This window comes from Urocampus carinirostris, chromosome 1 (assembly GCF_059441175.1).
Source record: "Urocampus carinirostris isolate Australia breed hairy pipefish chromosome 1, RoL_Ucar_1.0, whole genome shotgun sequence".
Lineage (NCBI taxonomy): Eukaryota > Metazoa > Chordata > Actinopteri > Syngnathiformes > Syngnathidae > Urocampus > Urocampus carinirostris.
The window spans coordinates 30,273,247-30,297,911 of record NC_142349.1 but is presented as its reverse complement, the minus strand read 5'-3'; the positions used below and the strand labels follow the sequence as shown (position 1 = coordinate 30,297,911).

General features: G+C 39.2%; 3 protein-coding genes and 1 long non-coding RNA gene across 8 annotated transcripts in view; 3 read left to right on the top strand and 1 right to left on the bottom strand.

The window, feature by feature from the left end:
• The first annotated feature begins 423 nt into the window (after positions 1-423).
• On the top strand, positions 424-12,197 carry LOC148374268 (endothelin receptor type B-like). Of its 2 annotated transcripts, none has more exons than XM_088334605.1 (8): positions 424-645; positions 2,877-3,341; positions 4,228-4,340; positions 6,188-6,392; positions 6,856-7,005; positions 7,817-7,950; positions 8,095-8,119; positions 10,726-12,197. In XM_088334605.1, the coding sequence occupies exons 2-8, from the start codon at positions 2,928-2,930 to the stop codon at positions 10,861-10,863; spliced, it is 1,179 nt and encodes a 392-aa protein (XP_088190731.1). In that variant the 5' UTR covers positions 424-645; positions 2,877-2,927; the 3' UTR covers positions 10,864-12,197. The 2 variants fall into 2 exon arrangements, with proteins under 2 accessions (XP_088190731.1, XP_088190724.1); XM_088334598.1 differs by having other exon boundaries at positions 8,011-8,119.
• On the top strand, positions 8,982-10,128 carry LOC148374269 (uncharacterized). Its single transcript, XR_015850351.1, has 2 exons — positions 8,982-9,310; positions 9,412-10,128. It is a non-coding gene; the product is annotated as an uncharacterized LOC148374269 (long non-coding RNA).
• A 3,468-nt stretch (positions 12,198-15,665) lies between the features above and the next one.
• Positions 15,666-24,665, bottom strand: part of LOC148374267 (uncharacterized) — a 17,683-nt gene continuing 8,683 nt past the window's right edge. For 2 of the 4 annotated variants that reach the window (XR_015850345.1, XM_088334576.1), the window contains 2 exons: positions 22,194-22,316; positions 15,666-20,909 (listed from right to left, as the gene is read on the bottom strand). Coding sequence is in view for 1 of the 4 variants with exons in the window: in XM_088334576.1 (XP_088190702.1) it covers positions 20,850-20,909; positions 22,194-22,316 (183 nt within the window). In the remaining 3 variants the exon portion in view is untranslated. Of the gene's footprint in view, positions 22,317-24,665 lie in introns of all 4 variants that reach the window. The other 2 variants (XR_015850346.1, XR_015850344.1) reach the window with 2 other exon arrangements.
• The window catches only part of LOC148374266 (ETS-related transcription factor Elf-1-like), a 25,024-nt gene continuing 22,528 nt past the window's right edge, over positions 22,170-24,665 (top strand). The window contains exon 1 of the mRNA XM_088334513.1: positions 22,170-22,340. The gene's annotated coding sequence lies outside the window, so the exon portion shown is untranslated. The remainder of the gene's footprint in view (positions 22,341-24,665) is intronic.

Here is a 24,665-nt window from a genome sequence, read left to right as displayed (position 1 = left end):
AGAAGGACAATTGGTGGACATGTACATGGACATGACCCTTCGCAGGGCCCAGCTTTGCAAAGTAAGCAGCGGTCAACCTGTAGAATTTGGTTATCTTTTGGGTTAACGGTCACACAAACATGGTAGAAAACAGAGCACCGACCTACTATTCGAATTATAGATTTCTAGACCTACAATTAGATTAGGAAATATATGGGTGTTTTTAAGTCTGTTTATTAGTTAGCCAAAACCACACACACATTTACACACACAAAAACCGCCCTATGTTTGTGTTTAATTTGTAGACTTTCCCTAGGAAAAGAACCACTTGCTTGCATCCTGTAGGCCTTCCTCTGGTCTCCCTTGGTCCTCCACTCCACGCCTCCCTCAAACAAAACAAGGAGTGGTTGAGGGGCAGTGATCTAGCCAACTGAGTGAACATACTCTGGACTCAGTCTTTATCGGACAGAAGAGGATGATACTTCCTCTAGTGAACAGATCTGGAACTGGATTTGGACTCTAATTCCAAAGAGGCACGGCGCCATTTGAGATGACTACAGAAGCAGCCTCCCTCAAAATTGGGAATGTATTCCTGTTGTCAATAGAGGGATTTTCAAGCTGATCAGTATTTTTGTCTGGAACAGTTCTTTTTCAGCAAGAAAATAAGTAAGTATCTTTAAACTGGCAGGAGAATTTACTTCTTGGTAACGTGTCCTGTTCATCTGTTCTGCCATGAAGAATGATGGCCCTAAAAGTCTTCTTTCAGGGTTGTTTTAATTCTGTTTTAATATGTTTCTGTGCAACCCAGTCTTTAAATAATCTCATGTTGGAGTGGGTGCTATATAAGAAATGCTCTGGAAAATATTTGAAAAATATTTGAACAAAGGTTTGTGAGAGAACAGAGAAGGAAAGTGAGAAAGGACAGAGACAATAATAATAATAATAATCTATACATCTGGTCGGTCATCAAATAGGCAAACAGTGGCAATTGTTAAGGATGGAGCTGAACAGAATTAGAATTGTCTTTACTGTCACTGATAACAACGTAGTGAGTATTGTTATCAATGGGATTTAATGTGGCGCTCAAGGATAAACATGTAACTAAAGGCTTAGAAGAGAAAAATAAGATAAAAAAAAGAATGTCGGGATAAACAGGCACAATATTTACAAGGTAGCGCTTGGAGACTGGCCTAAATTGTAACAATAGTGCAATGAAAAATAGATCAACGTAACAATGGTGCAATTAAAAGTAGTGCAGTAACATTTAGCAGCCAAACAATTCCCAAATAAGTCGATAAATAAGATATGAATACCCATTTTTCTAAAAAAAAAAAAAAAAAAAAAAAAAGCCAATTTTTCAATTACACAGAACTGAAAAGGTCAAGACAATGTATCAAGACAATGATACGAGATTGGCAGGAAATCGAAAACATCTATTTGGATGCCATTTTTTCTCATTTTACAGTTTTGTTGTTATTTTATTTTTCCTTTCCTTAATTCTTACAACTGCCCTTTGCGATAGCTACCATAACAAATTGAGAATAAATATCTGTAAGAGGATAAATACTAAAAAGTTCATAGAGAATAGAGGAAATAAGCAAAATACACGAAATAAAGAATAGTACATACAATAAACAAAATTATCTGTCACTGGATAAGGTACTTTTTTTTGAATAAGAAAATGCACAATATCATATTTGAAAGTTTAACAGGTATTCATATGAAGTATCTTTCATCATCCATAAAAAAAATATTTTGGTCGATGAGATTTCACATATTGCTATTTCACAGTTACCGGTATTAAACTGTTAGAAATTTGAAAATAAAAAATACCGTTGCCTTGAGATCGATGCGGTCTTCACATTTTAACTGTCACTGTTATAATTTTAGAGGGTTTCAAATTCGATCCAATAGTGGTTACGCAACTGATTTCACTTTGAAAATATTGTGCAATGAAAGTTACCGTAATTTCCGGACTATAAGATGCACCTTCAAAAACATCCCCTCGTTTTTCCTATATAAAGTGCATCGAACTATGAGGCAAATAAGATAACCATAGAAAATAAAGAATGTATTTCACAGAACAAAACATATTAAGGAATCTGGTTTCACAACTAAAAGGAATCCATTTAAATGGTTACTGTATATGGAAGCATTTTGTTGTAATTGTGCCTTTCTGAATGTATTTACTGTGTTCCTGGCTGTATAAAGGCGCACTGGAAAATTGGGGGGAAAAGGAGTAATTTTAGTTATCTTGTTTACATTGTTATACAGTTTTTGTATTTGTGCTTGACTTTATTTTGCTTGACTTTTGTCTGAATCAATTGTTGTCGTTTCAGAATTCTATTTTTAATACTGTTAAAGGTTTTTATGTCGTCTTTTTACACTTTTACTTCATTTTCAAAATATTGTGCGATGTGAAGTATTTTATTTGTCATGTTGACTTTGTTATACTTTTATTTTCATTACATTGCTGCTTTTTTGGTTTGAATCTCTTGACTTTTTGTCCTCAAACAATTAGAATACAGATATTTATAATTATTCTTTATAATGTTATAGTTTGCCTCATAGTTATTTTAAAAAAATAGACAAGCTTAGGCTGATTTCATCATAGTTATGAACTAATTCAAGGGGGAAAGATTCAACTATTCAACGATCATGCGATTGCTAAACAAAAAGTATCGGTATCTGATTATCAAGTATCGATTGGTATTACCGTGTATTTATTTGGATCGGATCGATACCAAAAATCCTAGAATACCTTACTCCTACTATTTACTCCACCTCGAGAGGTCTTCAGTTTGTGTAAATATGATATAGTTTTGGGAGATTTTGTCTCACGAATAAAACAGAGAGTCAACTGTGCGGCATCTCTTCTAATCGCTGCTCTTTCTCAGTTTTAGGCATCCACAAAGAAGATCGGGTCACATTTCCAATCCCGGACCAGGATGGAAAAGACTTTTTACTATCTGGGGTTGCTCCTGCTGGGTCTTCATTTCCTTACAACCAGCGGGCAGCTTGAGCCCCAAAGACAGTCACCCCCTGACCCTCTGACAGCAACGCAAAGACGCGGGCTGGTCGAACGAGACGTTCATGGCCCCTTGAGGCCCAACATCAGCGTGCCTCGCCGGCGGATGCCCCCCATGTGCAGCGCACCCACGGAAATCCGCGACACTTTCAAGTACATCAACACGGTGGTGTCGTGCCTGGTGTTTGTGGTGGGCATCATCGGAAACTCCACGCTGTTGAGGATCATCTACAAAAATAAATGCATGCGCAACGGGCCCAATATTCTAATTGCCAGCCTGGCACTTGGAGACTTACTCCACATCATTATTGGCATTCCCATAAATGTTTACAAGGTGAGTTTCAATGTAACAACACTTACAACTAATAGAACACTGCTCTGATGTTAGCACGGAATACAAAACAATCTATTTTTCTTTTACTGGCAGAAAATCTTTGATTTATTCATTAGCTTTCTATTGAAATAATTTCAAAGGTGGGATGCACCATTTAAGATGTCCTTAGTAAGTGATTTCATGCTCATCCTCACAGTTTTCTGTTAGTGTAGAATACAAATGGGAAAGGTAAGAAAAAGAATGTTTTAAATACAGTCCAAATGCCTACCCAAAACCCCAAAAAGATGAAAAAAAAGGAGTGTATTTCAACAAACAATGATGATTTAAGCCAGAAGATGAAGTTACAAGAGTTCGCAAGGGTAAGTCTAAAATCCGTCTTTAAAAAAAGTATTGAAAAAAAGAGTCCGTTGAGTACTTTTGGATGTATTACTATTGCTTGAGCAAAACTGAGGAGGAATTTTCACACCTAATTCATTTATTTTGTGAGGCCATTGGTTTCTCTTGATCTCTGGCTTGCTTTTATGCTATACTTATGAAAAATGTGGTGACTGTGAGTGTGAGAGGAGGAACGAGAATGTAAGGGTTTACATGGACGAAGGGGGAAAAGGTTGTCAAAACAACATCGGGTGGGGCGCGTCCATTTGATTCCAATCCAGCTGAGTTACACACCCACCCACACGAGTGTCACATGTTTACTGGACCGCAGCATCCAATTGGCAATTTGATGTCAGACAAAAATGAGCTTTTGACCCAGACTAGAATAAAGCGATTATTGATCCGCTTAAACCGATAAGTTCAGCTACACACATGGACACTGAATTTCAGGAAAACAGTGAGAATTTGCTTGACTCCCTATCATGCATGAACACAAACTTTTTCTCTCCAGCTCCTGGCAGAGGATTGGCCTTTTGGGGTGGCTCTGTGCAAGTTGGTGCCGTTTGTCCAGAAAGCCTCGGTGGGGATAACAGTGCTGAGCCTGTGCGCGCTGAGCATTGACAGGCAAGCCAACCTTCCATGCACATTTCCCCCCCCCTCTACCCATGAGCTTCTGTTTTCATTTCCTCATACTTCATCCGTCTGTGGTAAGGCCTGACACAAATATTGTGTCCATGTAGAGTACTTCAAAACATGCACCTCACACTTTACTGCAAAGATACGATGGATTTATGTGTTACACTGGAAAATACCTTTTTTCCAGCTGGAGTTGACGGTTTTGTTTTTCTTGCATTTTTTGAATTGGAATGCTGCTTGTTTTTTTCTCTCCCTCTAAGGTAACATTTTTCAGCCAAGGATTATTTTTCCCTGAAAAACAAAAGCTCTGTCCCTAGCACCACAGGTGCACTATTCTTTCCAGTTGTGCAATTGGTTCTACGTGTCACAGATAAAAGCATTCTTATTTCTACTTGAATAAAAAAAATACATTTTCCTGAGGACAATTTATAATGTATGGCAGGTCAATTTTCCACCTGGATGGACATATCGATGGCATTACACAAATTCCTCTTTGTACTTAGCGAGATGAATGTAGGAAACATTAGATATGTGCACCGTGCTACATTATGCTCTGAGCGCTCCGTAAAATCATTCTTTCTTCTCTTTGCTGAAAACTCGTGAAATCTCCTCCTTTACAAAAAAAAATACATATAAATATATATATTTGTCTTCTACGTGGGAACTGGCCAGAAGGTAGCCTTATATTTTTCAACAATTTTCTTTTTTAGGTACAGGAGCCATAAACAAAATGCCAATTGTACTTTCATTAACTTCTTATAAAAATATCATATGTTGAACTTAGATTTTCATTATCTATTCCAACTTAAACCAAAGGTCAGCCCAAAGGATTTCCTAACAACAATATGTTGTATGGGGCTACTAGTTAAACATGGGATTTTGTGTTCTTAGAATATTCGTTAAAAAGTCTACCTCTTTATGTTCATCTCTATGGGTGTCCATTTTGAGAGTTGCTGCTTATATTGGACCCAATGTTGCCCACAATTAATTACGTGTCTGCTTTCGGAAACAGATGAACTCTGATGTCATCATTACTCGACACCAAATCTCAAAATGATGGGACCAGAGATAGATTAAAAGAAAGTGGATTTTGCTTCTTAACTCATATTGACAAACATAATTTAATCAATAGCCGTGCTGAGAATAGTGGTGGCACGTACTGCATATTGCTGTTCGGAAAACTTATGGGTAGAGTTCCGCTTTGTTTTCTTAATTTTATGCACTCCAAAATTCAGGTTACAACATACATGTTTAAACTAAGAACATTGTCGTAGTTGAAAAGAAACTTTGGGAAAAAAAATTACTGCAATTTTTAAATTGATGCGATCTACCCAAGAATCTTGGTTTCTATCTTTCAATTCCTACTTTGCAAGCTTTATATTTCTAAATACCAACAACGCAAACCTGCTTGTAGTCCGCACTGCATTCTCTTTAAATTGTCCCACTTGAAGTCAGCTACATACTTAAGGTGATCAGTGGAATGGCTTTTTTAAGGAGAAGGAAAATCTTGGCCTACTATAAAAAGAAAACTGATTTTAGATTTGCCGTGATTGTACATAGAAATCCAGCTAATGATGTGTTCCCGCTCAAATCGTACCAACATATTGCACTCAACGTCTCAACAGTAGTGGTCATACGAGTAGAAGTACAACAAGTTGTGAACACGTTCCATATTACTGTCAGATGGAAAGACTTACTCTTTGAAATAAGAGATGTTTATCTTAGCTCAGCAAAAGGCGGACAATCTTCGATTAAAATTGCAGATACTGCATTGTGGATCTGGACCGTTTACTTACACAAGTTGGTATTGTGAACTCATGTGACTGATCTTTCAGATATCGCGCCGTGACCTCATGGAGCCGAATCAAAGGGATCGGTGTTCCGAAGTGGATGGCTATTGAAATTGCGCTCATCTGGATCTTATCCATCATCCTGGCTGTGCCTGAGGCCGTCGCATTTGACATGATTGCAATGGACTACAAAGGAGAACGATTGAGGATCTGCTTATTGCACCCCATGCAGACAACAGAGTTTATGAGGGTAAGCTGTTAAGACACAAAGCTTCACAGCCTCAAAAATGAATGGAAGAAAGCCTGAATATGAGGCCTATTGACACAGTTGCACGTACTGGTGACACGCATGTGCATGCAGTCATATATTGTGAGACACAGCAAAGATTTGTGCAGGTTTATGTCAATATGTCATCTAAGTCAAGAAAACTGGCAGCTTCTTGGTTAGGCTAAGATATTATTACTTTTTACTAATATTATACAGACGGGGTAGAGAAATAGCATCAGAGGAGCAGTCAATTTGATTTGTAGCGCAAAATTCCATGTAAGGTGAATCAAGGTTCATGTACACTTGACGAAATGTATTCCTTCGGGTATTTTGACAAATGCTTTTGGAAACAGAGTTTTACTTTAAGACACACCCAGGTCTGTTATCTCTGGCTGCAGATGTCCTTTTGCTGCGCATCGCTGACTATTGTTTTAATTCTTTCTAGTTTTATAAATCAGTGAAGGACTGGTGGCTGTTCAGTGCATATTTCTGCCTGCCATTGGCCTGTACAGCCATTTTTTATACTCTGATGACTTGTGAGATGCTGCGGAAGAAGAATGGAGTTCAAATTGCCCTCAGCGACCACCTAAAACAGGTTTGTTCATAGCATACTTCCACATTGTATGTTTTTAGATGGTTACTGATTGGAACCCTGCTTTTAGTTAGAACTAATTGGCTGTCTTGCACTATTTCCAAGACACTAAAGCACAGAATTACCCAACAAACTCCTCATTCGAATAGAACACCAGAAAATGGGCCTCAACAATTATATAATTATGCCATTGCACTTTAATACGGCCCAACACGAGACTTCACTTAAAATTGGCCAACAATTTTGTAGGTTTTGATTGTTGTCTAGATTTCTACAACTGTTTTAGGGTATTTTTGCACCACTGAATTAGGAAATAGCATCGGTTTCTGTATATCAGGTCTGGTCTGTGTGGTAAGTTGATTTAAAAAAAGAAAGAAATCAGACCACGTAACAGAGTTGATTATATTTCTGTGGCATTTTTAGCTCATTTTTGTTGATACACATCATCCTAAATCATCCACAGTAAGTGTTTTCAGTAAATAAAATGTTTGTCCAACAATATATATCAATGACCTGATGGAAACGTAGATTACAGTAAACTGAATGGTAGACATTGATAAAGGTAAGCACGTGGTCAAATGTCAAAAACTTTACCTGAGTGAGCAAAACAAAATTTGATTTTTTGGGGGGATACATCACATCAGATTCACCCTAAAACAGCTGAAAAATAGCAGACAATATATTTGTTGTTGAGCTGTAATGTCACATTTTTATGTTATAGATTAAAACAAAATGTTGTCTTTGTGAGTGAAAAGCTCATCATGGGGCTTGTACTTCTCAAAAAGGCAGGAGTTTGTATTGTTTATGTGTGCAGAGACGGGAAGTTGCAAAGACTGTGTTCTGTCTGGTTTTGGTCTTTGCTCTGTGCTGGCTCCCTCTCCACCTCAGTCGAATTCTAAAACTCACCATCTACGATGAGAAAGATCCAAATCGATGTGAACTGCTCAGGTATGCAACAGGAACAACAAATTGAACTGCATGATTACCATCCGAGACTTGTATTTTCAGTTTCTTTTTAATCCTGGATTATATTGGCATTAATATGGCATCTGTCAACTCCTGCATCAACCCCATTGCCCTCTACATGGTCAGCAAAAGATTCAAAAACTGCTTCAGGGTAAGAAAAAAACTGTAGAGGCATGAGCATGTAAAATGTTTACACACCCTTGTTTAATTGCAATGTTTTTGTGGCATACTGTACAAAAATTATTAAATATAATAAGACAAACATATGGGCAATATTTTTACAGTCAGACCAAACAAAGGATAACTACAAATAGCTAAAATATATGTTTGGGGTAAAATCTGAAATTTACATTGCCTAGAAAAGGTATTCGTCCTCCAAGAACTTTTTGTCATATTGCCACATTTTTGGCTTCAAACTTCACACTAAAATGCTAAAAATGTTTTATAGAAATCAATAACATGTGAAACACAATCGTAAAGTGGAACAAAATGTTTTTAACATTTTATATGAATTTTTTTTTTTGGGTTTGAACAAATTTATTGACACTAACAACAGAAAACAATCTTGACAATCTCAACAGCATTCAATCACATTCACAATATTATATTTCAATATGACGTTTAACAGCAAACACAATGTGAGGTTTGAACAACCCTTCTCGAAAATCTTAATAGCAATCAAGCATATTCACAATTTCGTTATATAACATCTTTGTTAGTGTCGATAGATCCGTCCAGGCCAAAGTCGATTGTTTTTGGTCCGAACAAATCCACCGACACCAACAGCAGCAAAACAAACACGAAAATCTCAACATATTCACAATTTTGTTATATCTGACAATATGACGTGACTTTACAACAACAAAAAACTGAAATGTAGGTGTTGCAAAAATGTTGCAGGTACCTCAGCTTATCCAACTGACGCCAGAGGTTCCTTGATGACTTTTGAATCATCCAATGTCGCCTTTATGACTAACAATGACAAGTACAGTGCTCCTGTGTGTCTAAGATTAAATGCACCTGCTCTATGATGGGCAGTGAGGTCTGTGAATAGAGACACTGGAAAAGACAGCATTATGAAGACCAAAGAATGCAACAGGCATGCCCCGGATAAAGTTGTGGAAAAGCTCAAAGCAGGAATGGGATACAAGAAGATTTCGCAAAATTTACACATCTCCCGAAGCACTGTGCGAGCAATAATATCAAAATGGAAGGAGCATAAAACCCCTGCAAACCTAGCAAAACCTGGCTGTTCCTAGTCCAAACAGGCAAAAAACTAATCAGAGAAGCAACCAAGAGGTACATTATCACATTGGATGACCTGCAGGCATACACAGCTAAGGTGAGGCAGTCTTTGCATAAGAAAACTATTAGTCGTGGTCTGCATCAAAGAAAGCTCTTTTTTGAAAGAGCACCATAAAAAAGCCCGTTTGGTGTTTGCAGGAAGCCACATGGAAGACGCAAATAAGTATGGAACAACGTGCTCTGGTCAGATTAGACCGAAATGGAACTTTTTGGGCTGAATGCAAAATGTTAACGTTTGGCATAAGAGTAACACTGCTCCACACCCAGGAAACTCTATCCCCACTGTCAAATATCGTGGTAGCAGCAGCCTGTTCTGGGGTTGCTTTTCTTAAGCAGGGACTGGCAAGATCTTTAGACTTGATGGAAAGATGGATGAAGCCAAATACAGAGTGATTTTGGAATAAGATTTGTTGAAGTCTGCAAGAGACCTGAGAATGGGGCACAAGTTCACCTTCCAACAGGACATCAACTCTAAATATAAATCAAAATCTACAATGGAATGTTTTAAGACTAACAATATCAAGATGTTAAAATGTCCCAAGCCAAAGTCCAGACCTCAGTCCAACAGAGCATTTGTGAGAAGATCTGAAAAATGCTCTGCACAAACAAAAAACATCAAAGCTTGAGGAACTTAAACTGTTTTCAAAGAAGAATGGGCAAAATTTTCTGTTTCAAGATGTGCAAAACTTATTGATCCATACCCAAAAAGAATTGAATGAGAATGTAATTTCAGCAAAGGCAGGTTGTACAAAGTATTAACTCAAAATGCACCAATATGTTTGCAGTGTCTACTTTTCAATTTTTTATTTGTTAGCACAATATAAAATGTTGAATAAATTGGATTTCTCTTCACAATCTTGTCTCACATGTTGTTGTTGTTGATTCTTAAAAGTATTTTGAGTGTTTTATCGATAAGTTAGAAGTCTAAAACATGGTTATCTGTCAAAAACATATTGGGGGAGTGGGCGGGCGAGGTATTGTCAAGACTTATGCAGGCACTGTATTTGGGTCTAATCAGAAGCAATCACTTGTTTTTACTTCCCCCATTGATAAAGATTAAATAAATATGAAATGAAATGATCTGCATTTATATAGCGCTTTTCAAGTTAATGACTTCCCACAGCGCTTTACAGTGTGCTTCACATTTCCCAATAGCGGCCGTGCAGCCATGTAAGGCGCTAACCTTAGTGGGGCATTAGGGGTTCAGTGTCTTACCCAAGGACACTTCGACATGTAACATGGAGGAGCCGGGATTCGAACCTGCGATCTCATGATCCTCAGATGAGCGTTCTACCTCCTGAGCTACTGACGCAAATACATTCAATTTAGTTGTACAAAACCCTGTGCAAACCCTGGGTTTTGAAGAAACACATATAGGGTAATGATATCCATATCATATGGTATTGCTTGCTTAAATTCATGTTAGCTTTCTTACTTTCTTATTTTCTGTAGTCCTGCCTTTGCTGCTGGTGTCTACCTGCGGAGATGCTCATGATGGACGAAAAACAATCGTGCATGAAGTTAAAGGTCACAGAAAGAGCATCTGACCCGGGCAACTCGCGAATGACCAACAAGTCAACTACCGCCTGAATGTTGTAAGCTACTCCTAAATATGAAGGCCATTAAATAGATCAAGCAAAAGGAGCATAGGTTCATCTGAAAATACATAGGAGATCATAAACTTGTGAAAACAGAAGAGCCATCATCTTTGAAAATCATTTAGACAAAGAATGCAAACTAGGTAGTTCTTGAATGAAGTTGTAACGAGGAAGACAAGTTGTGCAAGGATATCATGGAAATGTGGAAACGTAGAAAAGAATTGTGCATGCAGGCTCCGAATGAAAAATAAAATGCAAGTACGAGTTTACAAGGAACTGAATGATTAAATAATCTATGCTCTAGGAATCAGATCAGACAACACATGAATTGTATTATAAAATGTGTCTGATTCTCTGCATTCAGGCCATCTGATTCAGAAATACAGTGAGTGGGCACTTATTTTGTAGTGTGTCATCAAAACAGATGGACAGGTTTGAAAGGTATGAGAAAATGCGGTTGGTTGTAGAAAGTTGACTAAAGTTGGCTAAGTCAATTTGTGGTACTTGTAATGTAACATAGGAGACATACTGTTTTGCAGACGTTTGTGGTGCATACCATCACATTTCATTTCATTTCATCAACCTGCATTAGACCTTTTAAATCATTTGAGAAAGTAGCTTGACCAAGCTAAGTTGACACCGTCCATGAGTGGAGCTCTTACAATAAAGCTACACAGTGCATGACCATCTCCTGCATAGATAAGCCGCATGGTCTGTTTTTCCCAAGGCGATCGTTTTGGCATGGACGCAGAGGACGTGTTTCCACCAATATCGAGCAATCATTGTTTTGTCCCTACTAATATGTGATCTTTCTTTTTTTTTTTAAACATGTTATGCCCCCACAAAGACAGTACCAAACCTACGCCCATGGATTTCACAATTTCAAAAAGAAGAAAATTAAACTGAGAAACGCATTTTATTGGTTGGAAAGCATGTCAGCTGTGTGCTTTCCTACAACGGTGCCAACACACATTTGTAAGTGAAATGTAAAGCAGGTCAATCCCACTTTGTACAACATGAAGAACAATGATTTGCTCATTGCAGCTAAAAATGTATTCATTTAAATGACTCATTCTATAATGTTGTTTCTCTCCGACTTCTAACTGTACTACTGATGTGCCATTGCAGTATTAACTATTTGGCAGTTGTTTTATTCTGTTTGATAATAAGCCTGTGCTTCATGTTTTTTTGTACCCGTTTATCAACTTAATTCACCTTAAATGCATGGTAAGAGCAAAATGAAATACATAAAGTGTATATAAATGTAAAATAAATGGTTTATGTATATTGTAGCCTGTCCTTCAGGCATAAACACTGATGACTGAATATCAAGGTTGTGGGTTATTTTGTTATTGTCGAATGTTTGTGTGAAAAGACTCTGTTAAGGGTTATACAGGGTAGAAAGTAAAGCCAGTTTAACTTATTCCATATCATCGACTCAAGTGTGAAGTCAGACAACATCATGTGATAGCGAACACAGAACTTCATTGTGATCTATTTTCTTCTGACTTTTTCATCAACACACAAACACACACACACGCAGCTTTGACCTGGGAAGCTTCCCGCAGGCTAACCTAGTGTCACGCATGTCATATTAACAGCCGGAGCACTAAAGAAGCTCTCTGTCCTGTGATCACTCAGCACCCTTCTTTCAATACACATTTTATTCACTTTTGTTCTTTCTTGATTTTTTTCTTCCGAGTATTTTTTTCGCCTTGGTGTACAGTATTTTGTAGTTTCCAGCACCTCTTTGCGCGGTCTTAAAATTCTGGTTTTCATTTTTCCACTTATTTGAATTGAAATGCTTTTATTGTGTTTTGATTGACATGAGGTCAATACCATTATTTTTTTCAAAGATGCTATTGTACAAAATAAATGTATCGTCATCTAATAACCATAACTGCTTTGACCTGGAGTTCTCTTAAGGTATGTGCTTCTTGCCAACTTGTCAGACCGTTAATAGTTCAGGGGCGGCATATAGTATAGCCTGATTTGATGTACCCGTGAGTTAATATAACACTATTGTCATGTTAAAGAATAAAAAACCTTGTATTTGTTTGTTTTCTAAACAGTTCCAGAATGCTTTAAAGGAATTATGAATCATTTTCTAATTTTGTCAAGGGCACTACTGATTTTTTTCAATTTTTTTTGTTTTATGCATCGGATATTGGAATTAATAATATTCTAAATTCCATAATTTAACTGTTGACATGTAAACCTACCATCCTATATTGGTCGCACTTACGCACTGTACTGTAAGGCCATGATTACATACAAAGTGATTTTAAAATCCAGTATTTTTTTATGTTAATGTTTCCTTCAAATATATCATATGTTGGTAAGGCCGTTATGGCATGAGAAATCTGTAAACACAAAAACCGAATTTTTTTTTTTTTTTTTTTTTAATCGCTAATTAGCGATTGTTTGGACAAACTCATTTTATAGATGGATAGATAGATAGATACTTTATTCATCCCCGAAGGGAAATTCACATTTCCAGCAGCATCCCTGAGCTGAGAACAATACAATAATAAAGCAAAAAGAATACAATATACAAATACCCAGTGTGACGTGCAAATGCCCACTGTAGCGTGTTATATAGAATAACTAAATGGTGCTACCCAGAATACATATTGCAATAAGATTCGGTATTATGCAATGTAGGTGGTGTGGTTTAATGTGGGCCTTTACTCTGCCGGGTGGAGTTAAAGAGCCTCATGGCATGAGGAAGAAAAGATCTCTTCAGTCTGTCCGTAGTACAAGACAGTGACAGCAGTCTGTCGCTGAAACTGCTCTTCTGTCTGGAGATAATGCTGTGTAGTGGATGCGATGGATTGTCCATGATTGACCGCAGCTTTCCCAGTGCCCGTCTCTCAGCTACTATTGTTAGGCTGTCCAGCTCTTTGCCCACAACAGAGCTCGCTTTCCTAGCCAGTTTATTGAGACGAGAGGCATCCTTCTTCTTGACGCTGCCTCCCCAACACGCTGTCGCATAGAAGAGGGCGCTTGCCACAACTGTCTCATAGAATATTTTCAGGAGCTTTTTGCAGATTTTGAAGGAGGCCAGCCTTCTGAGGAAGTAAAGTCGGCTTTGCCCTTTCCTACATAGAGCTTCTGTGTTGGCAGTCCAGTCCAGTTTGTTGTCCAGCTGCACACCCAGGTATTTGTAGGTCTGGACAAATTCTACACATTCTCCTTTGATGGTTACAGGAACCGGGTGAGTTCTGGTTCTCCTGAAGTCCACCACCATCTCCCTGGTCTTGGTGGTGTTCGGGTGCAGGTGGTTTGCGTCGCTCCAACGGACAAAGTCCTGAATCAATTTCCTGTACTACTCCTGCCCGTTTCTGATACATCCCACGATCGCAGTGTCGTCGGCAAACTTTTGCACATGGCAGGACTCAGAGTTGTACTTAAAGTCCGATGTATATAGAGTGAATAGGAACGGAGAGAGCACGGTCCCCTGCGGATATCCTGTGCTGCTAACCAGTGTCCGATGTACAGCCCCCCTGTTTCACATACTGGGGTCTGCCTGTCAGGTGGTCAGTAATCCATTCTACAAGGTGTGAGCTAACTCCCATCTCTGTCAGTTTCCTACTCAGTAGCAGAGGCTGTATGGTATTGAAGGCACTGGAGAAGTCCAAAAATGTAATCCTCACAGCCCCCTTAGCCCTATCCAGGTGAGAGAGGGATCGGTGTAACATGTATACTATAGCATCCTCCACTCCCACCTTCTCCTGGTAAGCAAATTGCAGTGGGTCGATGGCGTGACGGACCTGTAGCCTCAGGTGGTGCAGCAGCAACCGCTCCATGGTTTTCATCACATGTGATGTCAGGGCGACCGGCCTGAAGTCGTTGAGTTCCTCAGGTCTTGATTTCTTTGGGACTGGGATGATGCAGGATGTTTTCCACAGCTGAGGGACCCTCCCCTGTTCAAGGCTCAGGTTGAAGATGCGCTGTAGAGGGTCTCCCAGCTAAGACGCACAGGCTTTCAGCAGTCAGGGGGATACTCCATCTGGACCAGCTGCCTTGCTGGTTCGCAGCCTTCTCAGCTCTCCACACACCTGGGCTGCAGTTATTTTTAGTGGGGGGATGTCTTCCATGCTAGTGTCCAGAGGGGTAGGGGGAAGGACAGCTGCAGTACTCAGGGGTGAGGATGAGGCAGAGTGGTCAAACCTGTTGAAAAAGTTGTTCAACTGGTTGACTCGCCCCACATCTACATCCACAGCCACACCCTGCTTGGTGCTGCAGCCAGTAATTGTTTTCATCCCTTCCCACACCATAGTGTATAGTATCAATACGAATTGGTGATTTAAAAGAATAAGACCAAGTGCAACTATTGTTTTCAAAATTGAACCGTTTTTGGCCTTTTTATCGAAAACCATTCTCAGTAATGCAATTTTTGCATGAGGTTAATTCAAGAAAATGCATCGTTGTTTTCATGTAAAAAATCGTTTTGGGGGCAATAGTAATATTTTTTATCCCCCTGAAAGAAATTAATTTTTATAAAAAGTGTTTTTCACTCTACAGTGACGATGAATAATGATGAGTTGATTTGAAGCAAAGTAAGGCGGTTGTTGTTTAAATACTGCTCCTTTGATGGCATCCCAGGCCGTAGCTTGGCAATAAACTCCTTGAAGCTTTTTTAGGGATGTTTTCAGTCCCTGCCAAAATGTGATTGAGTCCAGTTTCAGCTATCATATAAAATGGCGGGAATGCTCAAGTTCTGTTCATTTATTATTCAAAGATGCTGGGTTTTTTTTTCGCTATTAAAACCCGTACCTTGTTTCCCATGGAAAATTCATCCAAAACGTGTAAATTACTTGTCTAGACATTAACATCACTCACATGTCACAATTTTCATATGGTGGCCAGCAACACTCCTGCTTCAAGTGTAAACATACGTTCAACTAATTCAGTTTGCTTGATGTGTCCAAAAGTCAAGTCAAGTCAAATTTATTTATATAGCCCTAATCACAAAAATGTCTCAAAGGACTACACAGGATTACAATTACACAATTACCTGATCTTAAACCTACATGCGGGCAAGGAACAACTCAAAACCTCTGCGTGAAGAAAAAGAGAAACCTTGAGAAGGGACCTCACAAGTGGTAATCCCCCTTTCAGGATGATCAGGGTGAATTAGATTTGGCATTACAGTACACAAACATAGTAAACACTAGGTAACATGTTGAAAATTTGTCCGGAAAGTGCATGACAGCAACGACGCCCCCAGCCTGTAAACTAGTCCAGAAAGTCTATGACGGCCACGACGCAGCTTCCCATCTCTGCCAGCTGGTCAATGCAGGCGTTGACATGCTTCAGGTCAGACGCTGGTCCGCTGACTCATCTCAAATCGTCCTTCTCCTTCGTATCAGGCAGGCAGGAAATCGGAAAAAAACAGGACAATACAGAATATGAGGTGGGCATCAATCATAAGCTTTGGAATAGAAGTGTGTCTTAAGTCTTGATTTAAAAACTTCCATTGAGGTTGCAGATCTTATCTCCGGAGGCAGGGCATTCCATAGCACCGGGGCCCGGATGGAGAACGCTCTCAAGCCTGCAGACTTCTTGGCTCTCGGAGTCACAAGTGGACCGGCATTTTCCGAGCGAGACTCCGTGCAGGAACATAGGGGGAAATCAAATCAGAGAGATAAGAGGGTGCAAGTCCATGCAAACATTTGTATGTTAGTAAGAGAACCTTAAAGTCACATCTTAAGTGGACTGGGAGCCAGTGCAAGTTCGCCAATACAGGAGTCATATGCTCAAACTTTTTTGTCTTAGTCAAAAGTCTAGCTGCCGCATTCTGAACCAGCAGCAAACTCTTGATGCTAGATAGACCAGAAAGCAATACATTACAGTAATAAAGCCCAGAAGTAATAAACGCATGAATTAAAACCTCTGCATCTGATTGGGACAGCATCGAAAGAATCTTTGCAATATTACGGAGGTGGTGTAAAGCTATTCTAGTAATATTTTTCACGCGTGGCTGAAACGACAGATTAGGATCAAATATAACACCTAGATTTTTGACCGAGTCACTATGGGTGATATTACATTTATCTAGGTTCAGGGCAGTGTTTGAAAACAACTCACGACAATGAGCTGGAACAATAATCAACATTTCAGTTTTTTCTGGGTCAAGGCCCAAAACATTAAGTGACATTCATCTTTGAATCTCAGTAAGGCAAGCCTCCAGATTTCTACAATTTAACTGTCCAGTTGTCTCCAGCAGCACATACAGTTGAGTGTCATCTGCATAGCAACGGAAACTTATATTATGCTAGCGGATTATGTCACCAAGCGTAAGCATATAAATACTAAAAAAAAGGGGGCCAAGTACAGACCCACAGGGGACATTAGAGTGTTTAGAGGTCAGATTGCCATAGTTAACACATTGCATTCTGTCTGACAGGTAGGACCTAAACCACGAGAGTACAGTTCCTGAGATACCAATGCATTCCAGACGAACAAGTAATATGTTGTGGTCGACACTATCAAAAGCAGCACTGAGATCCAGCAGCAGTAACATTGATGAGGCACCGGAATCTATTGCTAAAAGGAGATCATTGGTTACCTTAGCCAGGGCTATCTCAGTAGAGTGCCTTGCCCTAACTGGACAGTTTCAAAGAGGTTATTTTCTGACATGAAGTCATTTAACTGAAATACAATATTAATCAAGACAATATTAAGGCTTAAGGCTCTCAACAGAATTGTTACTGCAGTCTTGAAACATGTCTCATACATCACGTGCAGTGTGATCGCAAACTGGGTGAAACATAATTAAAGCAGATGGTTTAAGTATGTTACAAACCAGGTGCACTTTTCCCTGATGTAATTCACATGTTTCACTCACACACACATAGATACACACCCACACAAACAATTGATTTGGCCTGAGCCTACTCCCACCCCAACCCCCAACATTTTTCACATTTTCTTGCTGGACGAGCTAACTTTTGCTTATTTACACAACCTGGTCTGCCTGAGCACTTTCCAACATACTTTCAAAAATTTGACTTTGCACTAGAATATTTGAGGGAATGTGCCCTTCTGTTAACCTCGCACTGAAATCCAGTTTATTGTCCATTTGAATCTCGGCTGCTTTGACATTTATTACCTAAATGTTGAAGGTAACAGACATAAGGTGTGCAGCTGTCTCGAGCGGTGCGTGATCGTTTTAACCTCACTGGTTCTGTAAGTCAGTTTGACCTTACACTGTATATACCGTCCGACAGAATTTACAAGTAGAGTTTACAACAATAAAGTATACTGGACTCCATCTCTCGAGCCTCAATATTTGGTTGGAACCAATTTGGGGGGAGAACAAACCCGATATGCTTCCAACAGAGGATGTGCATGTTTTCTCCTTAATGCTGAGAGCTGTTCAGCTATTTGGAGGTATTTCAAGGAAAACAATCTTAAACCTATGTTGAACCAATCTCCAATTACAACTTCACATTGTCTAATAGCAGAAAAAAATCAAAAGGATAAAAGCACAGAATTGTATGAAGTGTTCTCAATATTATAGCCGTTTTCATTTTTTTACGAGCCCTGACCTTTATCATTTGAAATTTACAGATGCGGGGATACGGAAAAGTCTGAAAAAGACACACACACGTGTATGCACAAAAAAAAGAGGCAAAAGGAATTTATCTGGTGGACATTCCTTAGAATTTACTTTCTTCATCTCCTCCCTTTCAGGAGACAGTCCAACGCTTATGCTCATAAGCTTTGTAACCAAAAGTTGACTGCAGAAGCTGCACGTAGGGCGCTTTCATTGGGAGTTTATGAAAAAAGCCCTTAATGACAGGAAATGAGAAGACATGACAAGCAAGCAGGTGGACAGGGTGAAGAATAGGGCAGCGTACGTACAGATTCCTAATTCAGTATAGAGATTTGAGGTTAAAGAAAAATAAAATTAAATCAAATGCACAATAAAGACAATATTTGTAGTATTCCAACTGACAGCTCCCATTTTGAATGTAACATGTTAAAAGAAAATTCTGGCCAGGGGCAACAAAGTAAGAATAGAATACATAGATAAATGGATAAATAACACACCCAAAAAAAACTGAAATGGAAAAAAAATTGGAACTTCAAACAGGTAAAAAGGTGACATAGTAATGGGTGAGTGGAGTGATCAAGGATCGGATAATCACTTTGTGAACAACTTGACTAGCAAATGGTCTACAGATTTAAAATTGTTGTTCTTCATTCATCCATTATCTGCACAGCTTATCCTCAGTAAGGTCGCGGGGGTGCTAGAGCCCATCCCAGCCCTCTTCAGGCAGTGGGCAGCGAACACCCTGAACTGGTTGCCAGCCAGTCGCAGGGCAGACTGAGACAGACATCTCTCTCAGTCACACCTAGGGACACTAAAATATTAAGTGATGTCATCCTTCGTGACTCATAAGTGCCAAGAGCGTAAAAAAATTATTAATGTTCATATCTTAAGATAATGTCAAGAAGCTCTGCGTTAAAACCTGGCATCATTTTATAGACATATCCTTTGAACACCTGAGAAAGCAAGAGACATACAACTTCCACAAATGCAATTGCAAACAACATGGATTTTGTGTTCCTTCAGCTGAAAAAGGAAAGTAGCAACAAGGGTTGTTATGACTTAAATGTTGACAAACAAACATCAGTGCTGATGGGTAGCTTGCAGTATTGCTAGAAGGAGTAGCGTTATATAGTCATCTAAAGTCTAAGTCAGGGGTGTCCAAACTACGGCCAACTGCGGCCCGCAGGCCAGTTTTTATTGGCCCGCAGCAAATTCTGAAAATATAGTTGAATATGGCCCGAACATGGCGCTTGAGCTCAACTTTGTTGCACTTCTCAGTTTTAACACTAGATGGAGCCAGTAACGGAAAAGGTGCTTCTCCACCCATGCATTTGGGATCCCCTGAACTGAAAAACATTGAAATTGTGTTTTCTTTGCTTATTTAATGAACCTTCTTTTCATTAATTTGAACAGTCATTGAAATTCAAAGTGTATTACTGTGTAAATTATTCTGACACAAAATAGATTGATTGTTAATTCTAAACCCTATCAGTGCAGATAAACGTAAATTTTGCTACTAAAAATAGGTTAACAACGAAATAAGAGTAGATGACCGGCCATCAAACTTAAAAATAAATAAAACATCCATCCATCAATTATCTTCAGTAAGTTCTCGGGGGTGCTGGAGCCCATCCCAGCTGTCTTCGGGCAGTGGGCAGGGGACACCCTGAACTGGTTGCCAGCCAGTCGCAGGGCACACGGGGACAGACAGGTCACTCGCTCATTCACACCTAGGGACAATTTGGACCGGCCAATTGACCTGACATGCATGTTTTTGGAATGAGGGAGGAAACCGGAGTGCCCGGAGGAAACCCACGCAACCCCCGGGTAGAACATGCACACAGGGAGGTTCGATCTCGTGCCGCACACGCGCTAACCACTGCCCCGCCATGCTGCCTGAAATTAAACAAATTCAACAAAATAAATATTACCACTCCTCAAACCTAACAGCCTAACAGCATAGGAGCTACACTTAGGTATTTCTGAGGTTTGTATTCGAGACTGTATCGCTATATACAAAAAATGTCATCAACATTTTTTCTCCTCCTGGCCCTTTCAAAAAATGTTCAAGCCTATGCAGCCCGCGACTCGAAAAGTTTGCCCACCCCTGGTCTAAGTCTAGATGAAAGGGTTTCAGGATTTATGAATTGATGTGCAGATAGTCAGGTTGAAAATATACTAAGCTTGGTTTTCAAATCAGTTTTCATTGCAGCAGTGTCTTGACTTTGCAGGATATTCAATTATTTCACAATGATTTGGAAATCCAGCCAATGATCGTTTGGGCTGTGTTGATTAATCTTTATATGTTTTTCCTGTCCGCTGTTGTGCTCCTAGCATACCACACGGTAATGCTGTATGCAGAAGTGCTTTCCATTGTGGCTTTGTGGAGGGACACCAGCAACTTTTGTTCCAGGTTATTTCTTCTGAGGACCTTCAGGAAGTGGAGCCACTCCTGGGTCTTTCCCACCACAGCCCTGGTGTTGGCAGACCAGGAAAGGTAATTAGAGATGTGCACGCCCAGGAGTTTGAAGGTGTTGAATCTTTCCATGCAGTCTCCAATTATTATGAGTAATATGTATACGTTATATGGTTTTCTCTCAACACAGCCTCGATGGCCACAGAGAAGTGACAATCAGTCCATTTTTAATTAATACAGAATGTGAAGTTGGGGAAAAAATGTCGAGCAGGCCCATATGAGCTCCTCTGTAATCAAATCCATGAATTACAGTGTTTCTTATTCCTAGCTGAATGACTAACTTTAGCAATTCCTTAACCATTTTAGGGCTATTTTGAATTGAATGTACAAGTGTTTAGTAGTGGTAAAAAATCAGCCATACTATTTCCTAATTGAATTATTTGTCTCCAAAGAAATGTGCATAGTTGGGTAGACCTAATTATATAAAAAAAAGTTTAGAATAATTTTAAGTGTTATTTAAGACAAAAAATGGTAAAAGCTGTAACCGGAGTGGTTTTGGGGATCCCAGGAAATGCCTCAAAAATATTTTATTTTGTTTTATTTCAGTTCCATTTCCTGTCTCGCTAAACAAACTATGAAATGCATTTTTCTGTTCATATGTGTTATAACTTCATGAGCATATTCTTAAATTCCTTCACAGATTTTTCAGGATACTGTACTGGATTTCTACAGCCCACAGGCAATCATTAAACTTAAAGACAATTAAACATGATGGTATGATTGAAAGCACGGCAGATTTAAATTAGGTTTCATAAAGCTTTGTATCTAATTTTGACACGTATCAGTAAACAATTAAACTATTTCCTGCCGCAAATTAACATAATCCAAAAGAATAGTGCAGAGAATGTATGAGGCTTTTTTAGGTGTGTTACTCCCAAATTTTGCCACTAGGGAGTGTCAGGTACCCTGCACAAAGCGACACAAGATTTAACACTTGATGATAGTCATGATGTTAGTCAACATAAGCCTCTAATGTCCCCTTGAAACTAAATTTCAATATTTTTAACAATGCACAGAAAAAGATTTCCCTTTTATATAAAATGCACGTCTGTTTGCAAGATGGTGAGCTGGCTTTCTGCTTTACATTGCAAATACACCCGTGTTTACATTTGCTGCACACTGACAATCGTTACTAAGGGTTACCTTGACTCACAAAAGAGGTAACCAATCAGAATTCACTCCGGGGGCAGTTCAAGGGTGGAAAAAAAGGTGGGGAAGCAACATCAGCCAAGAACTAAAGGATCAACCCTAACTACACTTATCTGCAATTTGAATCACTTACGGTACTTTCCTTGGAAACTGTAACAAAATGACCTCCTGTTTCAGAGCACATGATGATTTGGTTGTCCCCAGATGAGAACATCTTCCTTTTCTCTTTTGGATCCTCCAGTCGGTCGCTGACCTGCTGCCAAGATACAAACAACAAAAGGTAATCCGTTTGCTTATGATTTAATAAACAACAATAAATCACAGTGAGCATTTTATGGTTTTCTTTTATTTTGAGGCATAGTTTTATACTATGTTCTAAAGAAAGAGTAAAACTAGTTCTAGAACATGAGGCTTTGAGCTTTTTAACATATTTATAAAAAGATGAGCCTGCACACAAGCACGCACAAACACACTGTACGGACATCTGTAACATTGTAAAGCAGTTATTGTTCCGTGACCGGCGCCAGCACTCCGATCTTCAATCTCCACCTCACACCATATTTAAACATCCATTGAACAAGGCCCTGTTACGGCGAGCAACCCGAGGACCTTATCAGCTGCTCCCCTCACTTGCCATCGTGTTATCACCTTGGCCTAGTTCACACACATTTAAACACACACAACCCCTCTCTGTCTAGCAAGCTGCACATTTTTCTATCTCGCGCTCCTACCCTCACCCAGGCAAAATGAGGAATGAATGCTACACGGCCTTATCAGTGTCCTGAGGGGCCTGGCAGCTACTTCACAGACTCAAAGCCCAGTGCAAAGGCCACCGAGACAAACCTGCAGTATGTGACCAGAGTACTGATGAATGAGGGCTTTGGGGTGCTATGACAAGCTGCGGAGCTAGCGAATAATGAATATGCACCATGGCTATTGGCAATTGAATGCAGCTGCCGCTCAGAAAAAGAACAATGGAGAATTAGCAGTTTGGCCAAAAACGAATGGAAAAATAATCGATTAAACAGGTAATCCTATTTCTCTGAAAAATATTTTTTTAAAACCGACATCACTGATTTTATTGTTGTTCGTTGGCCCAAAAATAAGAATGGCGACTTGCCGTTTCGCAAAGCCAGATCCTGAAATTCAGGTTGTAGAAATAAAGCCGTTAGTTCATGTTCTCAATAAAGCAAAACTCTAGAAAATATAATGAACCGTGGTGTGAGTGTGTTAATTAAGACATTTAAAATGCATGCAACACTGAAATAAAACTAGCAAAACATGGCAAACAACATACAAAACCCTCCTGTTACCTCATAAAATCAAAAATAATTAAAAACCGCAGTCACCCCAAAAGATGATAGGAACAAAGGATATTTTGATAAATATTTAGTTTGTCGAATTTGAGTTAAAAAATGAATATCAATATATTTATCCATCTCATTTTGTAGTTACCTTTCCCTAAATAAGAATTTTGCTCAAGACTCAGATCGCATCTTATCATCGATAACATCCTTTCTGCATCAGAACAATGATGTTTTTGTCTTTACCTAGAAACTGTGAAGTCACTTACAGCGAACAGGAAAACAGGTAAAAATAGGTCAATTGCCGCAGATAATGGATGGGTGGAATAAGGAGAGAAGAAATCAAATGGATCTTGAACTTGCAAGGAGAAGAGGACCCACACCTCTATAAGCCCTCCCCTGAGCCCTTTCTCTGAATTAAATCTTTTAGGTTACAAAAGCAGATCAGCACTAAGGGTGTGAATATTAAAGAACAGCACCGTGATTGGCGATAAAGGTAAATGTAAACAGTATTAAGTTGGGACAACAATGAAGAACTGATAGGTAAAAATAATGAATTGGCATTCTTTGCAACCTCCTTTGCAAGTGTCCAATAGTAGAAACAGGATAAACTCATCAGGTGGTAATATCCCTGGGTAAGAAACTATGTCCGAGCCTGTTAGTTCTTGTTTTGAGGGGCATGTAGCAGTCCAAAGAGGTGGTGGTCAGGGTGAGAGGAGTCCTTTAAAATGTTTTGAGCTCTGTTGCGGTATTGAAACCCAGCAATGTCTTTCAGAAAGAGCATATAACAGCTTATTTTATATTTATGATTGCCAATATTAACTAGAATATTGTCTTTAGAATAGTGACATCCTCTTAGATTAACTATTAAAAAAAGCAAAAAACAATACAATTTAAAGCAGCCTTTCCTTTAGGATAACTGTATGCAGCCCTCAAAGAAAAACTTTGTAATGCCCCCACTTTAAAATAATCATCTAAAAGTTAACTTCATTTTACTTGTAAGCATGGAAGCCAGAGAAAAGCTCACATTAGAGGAAGTAGAAAACTAGGCCATCTCTGGCAAACTGGATGGCAGGGGTTTGGCAAACGCACTCAGGAAGCGGCGCCTCCTAACTGAGCTGTGCTTCCTGTCTGATAACTGACCCAAACATATTGTGGCTCTGTCGCAGATGCTAAGACGCGCATTCATGCTCTCTCTTTGCATGCTTTGCTGAAAAAACATCATTAACTGTGACACTTCTAAGGTTGCGGGATTAAGAGGATTCAAATATGACTTAAATTAATTCCTCTGAGATATTTTT